The sequence below is a fragment of the Mastomys coucha genome, unplaced genomic scaffold (assembly GCF_008632895.1).
Source record: "Mastomys coucha isolate ucsf_1 unplaced genomic scaffold, UCSF_Mcou_1 pScaffold22, whole genome shotgun sequence".
In the NCBI taxonomy this organism is placed as follows: Eukaryota; Metazoa; Chordata; class Mammalia; order Rodentia; family Muridae; genus Mastomys; species Mastomys coucha.
Window position 1 is genome coordinate 115,691,632 of NW_022196905.1, and position 9,316 is coordinate 115,700,947.

At 50.1% G+C, this 9,316-nt stretch overlaps 1 protein-coding gene across 4 annotated transcripts in view; it reads right to left on the reverse strand.

Moving 5' to 3' along the window:
• Ccdc63 (coiled-coil domain containing 63) overlaps positions 1 to 9,316 on the reverse strand; it is a 32,630-nt gene that overhangs the window by 18,988 nt on the left and 4,326 nt on the right. The window contains exons 1-5 of one of the 4 annotated variants that reach the window (XM_031337755.1): positions 7,292 to 7,410; positions 4,568 to 4,684; positions 4,016 to 4,176; positions 2,112 to 2,301; positions 133 to 252 (exon numbers count right to left, since the gene is read on the reverse strand). In XM_031337755.1, coding sequence (XP_031193615.1) covers positions 133 to 252; positions 2,112 to 2,301; positions 4,016 to 4,176; positions 4,568 to 4,576 — 480 coding nt within the window. In that variant the 5' untranslated portion in view covers positions 4,577 to 4,684; positions 7,292 to 7,410. Of the gene's footprint in view, positions 1 to 132; positions 253 to 2,111; positions 2,302 to 3,544; positions 3,602 to 4,015; positions 4,243 to 4,567; positions 4,685 to 7,291; positions 7,411 to 9,316 lie in introns of those variants that run through there. The other 3 variants (XM_031337753.1, XM_031337754.1, XM_031337756.1) reach the window with 3 other exon arrangements.

Sequence of the window (9,316 nt, forward strand, 5' to 3'; positions counted from 1 at the left end):
TTGGAAGTGGGGGTGGAGGATGGGGTGGGAGTGGGGGTGAGGGCATGGGGTGCAGTGGGAATTGGAAGTGGGGGTGGAGGGTGGGGTGGGATGTGGACTGGGTGGGGCTTTAGAGAACAGCCCCTCGCCTACCAGGTTTAGTCGGGTCTCCAGAATGTGGATTTGTTTCTGCAGCTTCTTGGGGTTATTGGCTTCCTGTGTCTTCAAGAAGATCTGTCTCTGGTTCGTGATCTTTCTCTCCATCTGAACAATCTGAGAGTGAGAGAGAGAGAGAGAGAGACAGACAGACAGACAGACAGAGACAGACAGACAGAGAGACAGAGAGACAGAGAGAGAGGAGATGGGATGGGGACCATCCAGCTGCAACAGTATGACCATTCCCACGGGGGAACCGGGTTAAAGCCAAAGTGGCATTTGACTCTCATCCCTTAAACAGGTCTGACTGGGCTCCCGGATTCCAGCCAACTTATTCCCACCGTGTCCAGGGTAAAGAGAAAATTGGCTCTGAGTGTGAATTTTCCCACCAGTGAGCAGAAATTCCCCATCTCTCCAGCCCCCACAAGCCACGGTTTCCAGAGGAAATGGCACTGACCCCTGTGGTGGCAAAACTTGGTCGTCAACCCTGTTAGCCTAAGAAGGGCCTAGGAATGGAGCTACCGAACATCTGCAGCTGTTTCCACAATGCTGCTGTGACTTCCCAGTGCCCATCTGGATATTCCCTACATGCCCAGTTCCTCTGCTTATGAATGAGACTGAGGGCTCTTCTTGAAGTGACCAGGTAGACTCTCATCATGGGAAGACTATGCTTTGATGTATCTGAAACTTCCCCAGGAGTTGGTTCACTTTGGAGAGTAGGCCATCAGCACCACACAGATGTGGCTCTTTGAGTCGCAGGCACAAGCAGCCCACATTCAGCAGAAGTATCTCTCTAAAGCCTTGATGGCCCTCTACATGTGTGCAGTCTCTGAGAGTGTCAGTCACACCAGGGGCTGCAAATAAAGACTTATTGGAAAAGCCACTGGAGGAGTTTCCACAGAGATACCGGAGCTTGGAAAACCCAAGTATGACTGTGGGTCTTTTGCAAAAAGATTTCACAGGGCCATTCTAGATATGCTGGACCCAAGTGTTCACTTATCAAAATGCGTTTGAATTTAGTGTCATTTGCTATTTTACAGTCTTACTTGGGTACCATATTGTTTAAAATGAATAAATAAGGGACTGGAAACACAGTTCAGTGATAGAGGATGTGGCTAGCATGCACAGGGTCCTAAGTTCCATTCCCAGGGGGCTTACAGACAAGTTGAGTCTTGTTCCCAGCACCCACAGTAGTTGTCTCATGGGCACTACTTCCCCATGCACGTACTCACACACAGAAACAGGCATAGACACTTAATTAAAAAGAAAATATTACAACAAAACAAAAAGAGTAAGGATGGGTGGGCATGATGACACACACTTTTACTCCCAGCACTTAGGAGGCAGAGACAAGTAGATCTCTGTGACTTCAAGGCCAGCCTGGTCTACACAGTGAATTCCAAGCTAGCCAAGGTTATAACTATATGCCTCCAAAATAAGTCAATGCAAATAAATTAAAGAGTTACATACTTCCAACACAATGACTCAGGGTATGTCTTCCCTATCCTAAGAGGAAGGGTTGGGATGCAGAGAGACACGGGAAATGCCATCATCCAGGAGGGCTGCAGCAATGACAGATGGTCTTGAGGGACTATTTTGAACCGATGAATCATGTTCAGAATGGCAGGTGTATTCCATGGCCCACATGAGACTTCCCAGAAGGCTTTTCTCCTACCATAACGCCTGGCAGTGTCCCAGAGAGATGCTACTGGCCATCTCAGTCCAAGGATGAAAAGATAACTGCCCCCTTTCTGACCCGTGTTTGGCACACAGCATGAAGGAAGGAGAAACTGGCATTGTTTGAAGCCCAAGGTGATCTTCGTTACAGCAACAAAACCTTGCCCTTGTTGCCTGATGCTAAGGAGGCTGGGGTGGGTTCTGAGCCTTGAGGTGGCAGGGGACATGCGGGTTTGACGGAGCTGAGCTCCCATGCGATGTTAGCTGTGCCGTCCCTGTCCCCTCCAGGGAAGCCTCACCTTGTCATCCAGTTCTCCCAACAGCACCTTCATGGAGGAGATAAGAGCCTCGTAGTCCCCCTTGGTCTGCAGCAGGAAGCGCAGCTCCATGAAATTTTTCTGGTTGATGTCTAGGTTCTTTGGAGACTTCACAAGGCTCAGAAGCAGGGTGGTCTCTGCCTGCTCAGCTTTCAGATTCTCTATTTCCTTGCTGAAGGAAGGTAGCTCTAGCTTAGCCCAGTAGCTCCTAAAACCACCTCAATAAAACCCACAGAGTGCCCCAACCATAAAAGGAGCCTGGGAGATGCCCAGGGTCCTGGTGAGAGGAGGGGGACTTCAGGGTAGGAGGCTCCGGTTCAGATCTGGAGCCCCACATCCCTGACCTCAATTGTCCCCATCTTCCTTGCTCCCCCCTCCTTAAGGGAAGGCTGTCCTGGTGCCAGTAAAATTCTTTCACTGTGTGACTTTGGGGAGATGGCTCAATTGGTAAAGTGTTTCCTTATAAGCCTGTAGACCTGAGGTCTATCCCATTACCCGTGCACACAGTCAGGTTTGGGATGTAGAGGCAGGAGCCAATGAGCCATGGTCCAGGAATAAAACTGTCCAGTAGGACAATGTAATGACAAAGGATGCCCTGTCTCTGCATTGTCTGGCACACCCACTTAGTCTCACAAGGCTAGGGAACCCTTAAGCCATTCCTGGCATGCAGCTGGTGGATAGGCAGGGCTGAGGCTGGGCAAAGGGAGCTAGTACCCTGAAGTGTAAGGAGGAACTTCACAGATTCCCCTTATTTTCCTTTTAAATTTTATCTTGATATACTGGCTCACTGTGCAGCCCTGACTAGCCCAGAACTCTATATGTAGAGCAGACTGCCTTCAAATTCAGAGACCCACCTCTCCAGAACATTGGGATTAAAGGTGTATGTATGCCACCATGCACAGCAATGTATTTATTCTGTTGTTTTATTCATATGGGAGTAGGCATGGAGGGAGTACCTGTAGAGGCCAGAAGAGTGATAGAATCTATGGCGTTGAAGTTCTAGGTGGCTGTGAGGCAGATGTGGGTCCTGGGAACTGAGCTCAGATCCTCTGCAAGAGCAACCAGTGCTCTTTCCTGCTGTGTCACCTCTCCAGAGTCCACTTTCGTTTGTCAGCATATATTTATTTATGCATGAATGTATGAACATATGTATGGGCGCTAGCATACCACTCTGTGCACATGGAGTCAGCTCTCTCCCTCTAACCTTGTGGGTGTCTGGGACCGAACTCAGTCAGGCCATCAAACTAGCTGAATCATCTCACTAACCTAAAAGGACTTTGTGCTTTTCCAACAGATGGCGCTAAAGTGCTCTGGAAAAAAACTGTTTTAAAAACTGACAGGGTTCTACACCAGGGTAGGGACCAGCCTAGCCCCAAGTAAATGAATCTATGGGAAAGGAAAGATCCCCCTCATACCCGTCTTTGAACGCCAAACATCCTGACAGCGAGGTTCTCTTTGATGGAGTCTGGCTTCTGCTTTTACAGAAACGGGCTTACAGACAGGAGCCCCCAATTGCAAAAGGCTGCCATAGCACGGTAATATTCCCTGTCCCTCTGGGATCCTTTGGCCCCGCTTGCCACTGCCACGGGACTGGACAGGAGTGAACATCCCAACCAACCAGGTTCCACGTGTGCTGGAATTGGGATTGATATGTGAGGGTGTTGTCTGCAAAGGGCAAGAGGGGCAGCCAAGAGAAAAACGGGGCTTGGTTGAGGGCCACCTGCCGCTCAGGGGTCCCCTAGACCTCTGGATCCTGCTCACTGTATATCCTCCCGTGAAGCTCTAGAGTACAGGATCAAAGGCCTCTGGTCCCCAGGTGAGTTCAGTGTGTCCCACGTCCTCAGCCCGAGCCGTTCCCTAGACCAGCACCAGCACACCCCTCTTACTACTGGTTGGCAATCATGCGCTGGTTACGGAAGTTGAAGGACTTTCGGCTGTCTACCATCTTGCGGAACTGCTGCCTCAGTTTCCGTAGCTCTGCCTCGGCGAGCAGCTCTTTGACTTTCTCAGGAAGTTCCAAAGAGCCCTTCCTCCTGTGTTTCTTCATCTGGGCAAGATAGAGAAAGAGGATGCCCATGTGACCTAAAGTGGACTTCCATCTGCTTTTCCTCATCTGGGCAAAATAGAGAAAGAGGATGCCCAGGTAACCAGATAAGTCTCTAGGTGGGGTTCCCAGGACAAGGGGACGCCCACCCTGGGGTGATGGCATCTGCTTGTCTGTCATAGGATAGACCCACCCTGGGCTGCCAGGTGATAGTCAAAACTCGATGTAGTAGTGTCTTGCTGAGTTGAGAAGTCCCGAGGGTCCTGGGTTTAAGTCTTACACTTCTGGGAGAGTAAATAAGCTACTCCCATCTATAAAGTTGGTGCTCAGAGATGGGATGTTGGGGTAGGATGGTTGGTGAAGGGACATTGAGTGACCAGCTGTTGTTACCTACCAGTGGCATTGAGATGGATCTGAGCTTCCCTTCTGCTTAGAGACTGGGTCCTGGAGGTCAATGCCAGCAAGCCCACCTCTTTCTAGTTCACTCTGTGTCTTCTCTGTCTGCAATGTCCTGCCCAGAGGAAAAGAGGAAAAAGGAAGTGGGCTGCCCTGCTGGTAGTGAGGACCCATAGGCCTCTCCTCTCTCTCACAGTCCCCTCTTCCACCCACAGCTTGGCATACAAGGGGACATGGCAGATGGCTGGCGCTGAGTTTAACAAGAGCCCCTACCCCCAGGTCACGCTGGAAGCTTCTTCCACTCCCAGTTTATTATTAGGACCTGGGCAGATGGCCCCAGCCTGACTGTCACCCTTCTCCTCACATCTCTAAAGGAAAGGCCTCTGGTCCCCAGGTGACTTCAGTGTGAGGCAGAGAGACCACTGGTGATCAACCTGAGGGAGCTGCTTTGGTTTTTGATTTTGTGACAGAGTCGCCTGTAGCCTGGGCTGGCCTCAAACACAGTATGCAGCCAAGGATAACCTTGACCTCCTGATCCTCCAACTCCAATTCCAAAGTGCTGGGATTAAAGGCATATGCTACCATATCTTGTGCTTCATCCATGTTGGGCCAGCGCTACCCACTGATACATACCTATCCAACACACAAACACACAAGATGGAGTTGAAATCCCGACTAAGCTGTGATGTAAGAATTGAACAAACAGGGACACCTCATAAAAATACCAAGGAGCCAGAAATGTCCATTAAGCCTAAGGGAAGCCTCATAAAAATACTGAGAAGCCAAGGATATCCATTAAGCCTAAAGACTGAGAGCTCCAGAAAGGTTTACTAAGCAAACACCCATCCCCAAGAGATGCCCTGGAGGGGGTGGGGGGAGACCCCCCCACCCCTCCTACATGTAACAGGTCTCTACTCCTCTCCTGGAGGACAAAGGTGAATAGAAATGAAAGAATAATGGGAAAGATAACCAACCCATGTTGTAAGTTGTAACCAGCCCAAGTTGTAAGTGGTAAAACTCTGTTCTGAAAAGGTATAAAAAGTAAGAGCTATCGTCCCTCAGGGGTCGCTTTTGCCTGACTGCAAGCCAACCCCAGTATACTGGATCAGTAAAAACCTCATGCTAATTGATCTCCGTCCCTGTGTCTTTGTGAGTGGGACACCCACCCCGAATTTAACAGTGACTTCACACACACACACACACACACACACACACACACACACACACACACACACTTCTCAGATCAGGAACCAGCAACCCAGAGGGACATTTTATCACGCCAGAACTTGAATGTCTCCTGCTCAAAGGCACTTAGGAGTGGGGACATGAGCTGACAAGCCCCAAAGGGTTGTGAGGACCACTGTGTCCCAGAAACTGTGAGGTCCTATGTGGAATCCCAGGCTCTCCATTCACATTCTTCCCCAACCTCTAAGACCTCAGGTGCATCTGTGCTGCTCTCTGGAGCCTCTGTTTCCAATCTGCAAAGTGAGGAGGGCCAGGCTCTCGCCTAATCTGCATAATCCCCGCCCACAACTGTGCTCCTTTAATACCTGTTGTACGCTGGAGAGAATTTAGCAACTGAATTTTAACGTGGGGATCTAAGGTCAGCCAATTCCACAGGGCTGCATGAATCAAGCTAGCATAGAGAGAAACCATAAACACCAAAACCTCAGGGCTTAGCCAGAGCAGAAGATGCCTCTGGATCACGTCCAATCACACCAAACAAGAAGGACCTTTCATGAGGCAATTTGAAATGAATTTTCTGGGGGCTTGTAAAACCATGAGAGTTACGGTAGTGTGAATGTGTAAATTGATTTGGCATACAAACAAGCGCCTACTGTGTGCTTAGTGTTGTGGGGAACTGAGCTGTAGTGAATCACCCTCAAGATAAGATGCTAAAAAATGACAGCCCAGGGTCAAAGAGTGGGAAGGGCTCCAGCAAGATGTGCTGGTGTTCCTATTCATCCTTTGAGTTCTCAAGAATGAAAAGAAACTCACCAAACTGAGCCAAATGGGGGGAGGGGTGTGTGATTCTGGGCAGAGAGAACATCCGGGGTGGAGGCTGAAGCAAGGAAACTGTAGCCAGCCTCAGGCACCCCCCTAGCTTGTGTGAGCTGTTCTTTTGAAAATGTCATGGGGATGGAGATGATTGAAGTTTGGTAAATCAAATTAAAGGGGAACCTTGTCTTGATGGTTTCTGGAGCCTTCTTCTTTGGGGAGAAGTCAGCTCTCCCAAACACAGTTTGAATGAATGCCCTTCCCCCGACCTCCTTGAACACCTCCCAGTTCATTAGGTCCTGCCAACTTTCCCAACTCCTGTGTAACGGCCGAAGCAGGGAGCCCATACTTACTTCCTGCTTCTAAATGACAAAGTGGGTTCTGGGAGGATCCTAAGTGAGTGACACGGTTTATTTTTAAAAGGAAAATAAAACTGGGCATGGCAGTGATGGCCAGACAACGCAGCCCCAGGAGGTGGAAACAGGAAGATCATGAGGTCAAGATCACCTTTGGCTGTAGTGTGACTTCAAGGCCAGCCTGTGATATATGAGACTCTGATTCAAATAAGTGAGTGGATAAGTGATAAATACACAGACGCTTGAGAGAAGATATAGCTCTTTGGGCTTGGGGAGCGTTTATGGTGGCAATGGCTGGTTCCAGCCTTGTGGCAGTCCCCAGCCTCTGCTCATCCCCGGCAGAGGGCGCTGTGTGTGCCCTAACTTACCACCCACGGCTCCGGCTCCCGGTAGTGGCAGCTGGAGTGTCTAAACGGCCAGCCAGCTCCGCACCCAGCGTTCTCCGCCCTGGAACCCGCGCCTTTGTGACAGAGGCGACTCGCGTTCTCTAAAGACAGCCGAGACAACCGGACCCACGGAGAACCCGGAGTTCACCAGCGGGACAGGGCCAACGCACTCCTGGGCTACCCTCAGTTGCCCCGTGTCCAACTTAGCCGTGCCAAGGGGGTCACCTTGGCCACTAAGTCAGCTCCCATCCCCTCCCTCCCTGGGCTCATCTCTCTTTCCTCTCGCTTCTCCATTAAATGCCTCCTTTCTGTTACACAGTGACCTAAGACGACTTGTTTTCAGAGTTTGTCTGGAGATTAAACGTAGGGCTTCACAGCATGCTAGGCAATGACTCTACCCCAGCCCGCCCTTCACCATCTGGAAGCTCCCCTGGTTTCCGGCTTTTTAGGCCGCTTGACGGCTCTCCACTGTCTGCCACTGGGTGGGCAGTGGTTAGAAATATGCCTCCCTAGGGAAGGTTTCCCCTAGCGGTCTTCCTGGGTGCTGAACTAAGTCCTCTTGCCAGGAAGAACGAGCCCCCTCCCCTGGCTCCCAGAGTAGCCTAGAGCAAACAAAGCTGCCCCCTGTAAACAAATGGAACCAGATGGGAAAATGCTGGAGCGCCCGGAGCAAGCCCCCCACCCTCACCCCTACCCCCACCCTTCAAGGCTCCTCCACCTCTGGCTCTGAGGATCAGAGACACACTCAAACAAATGCAAACGAATCCTCTTGAGCAGATTCCAGTTTACCCAGCCAACCAATCAGCTTCTACAAACAGGAGCAGCTGGTCATGGTACACACAGCAGGTCAGTCTCCATCACTGTCAGATTGCCAAATCAGCCCATCCTTCCCAATCAATGCTTGGACTAGGAACGGACGTAAGAGGCTAACGTGGATCTATGCCTTTAATCCCAGCATTGAGGAACCAGAGACAAGCAGATTTCTGAGTTTGAGGCCAGCCTGGTCTACAGAGTGAGTGAGTTCCAGGACAGCCAGAGCTACACAGAGAAACCAAGTCTGGGGGCAGGGGTAACAGGTGGGTTATTTCCTGGAGTCTGCCACAGGAATGGGCTTATAATTACTGACAGTGTCCTCAAAGGAACCGAGGGAGCTTCTCCCACAGCACAGAGAAGAGGAAGGTGCTTTGCTATCACTGAAAAGGAAACAGGAAGTTTGCTGCATCTGTGGGTTGCTGGCAGCCCTCTTGCAAGCATGAGGTAGCCCAGTGGAAGATGATCAACAGTATTGGCTAGCTCCTCAGATATTGACTGAGGCTTCAGGTTAAATACAGGGCACCCTCCCAGATCATCAGCCTCTTGTATAACCTGGAGCTGCAACTTCAGGACGTTTATTAGAAGCCAAAAGAATAGACTCTGAGTCACAGTCCTGTGCCCACGGTGGAGACATTAATAGTAATGCCGGAGTCTGTTAAGAGTCATTAATAGTAATGTTAAATTGGCATGAAAGCCCCACTCGGGAAGAATCAGGAAGGAGATTGCTGCAAATAGCATGAGGGTTTTTTTTTTTGTTGTTTTTTTGTTTTGAACTAGGGTCGTGTCCTGCATTGGGGCAAGAGCAACCCAGAGGAAACAAAGCTCGTAGTTTTTATACCTTTTCAGAACAGAGTTTTACAGCTTACAACGTGGGCTGGTTATTGCACGTAGGAGGGGTGGGGGGAGATCCACCCTCCAGGGGCCGTTTCCTGGAACTGGGCATTTCTTGGGGATGGGTTTTTGCTCTGTAAACCCTTCTGAAGCTCTTCGTCTTTAGGCTTAATGGACCTCCCTTGCTTTTTGGTATTTTTATGAAGTATCCCCATTTTGCTCAATTCTTACAGTAACTGCCTAAATCAAACAAGACCCTTACCTAGTAGTGCACCTAGTGATAAAGAACACCGGCTAATTGGGAGGCAGAGGCAGGCGGATTTCTGAGTTCGAGGCCAGCCTGGTCTACAGAGTGAGTTCCAG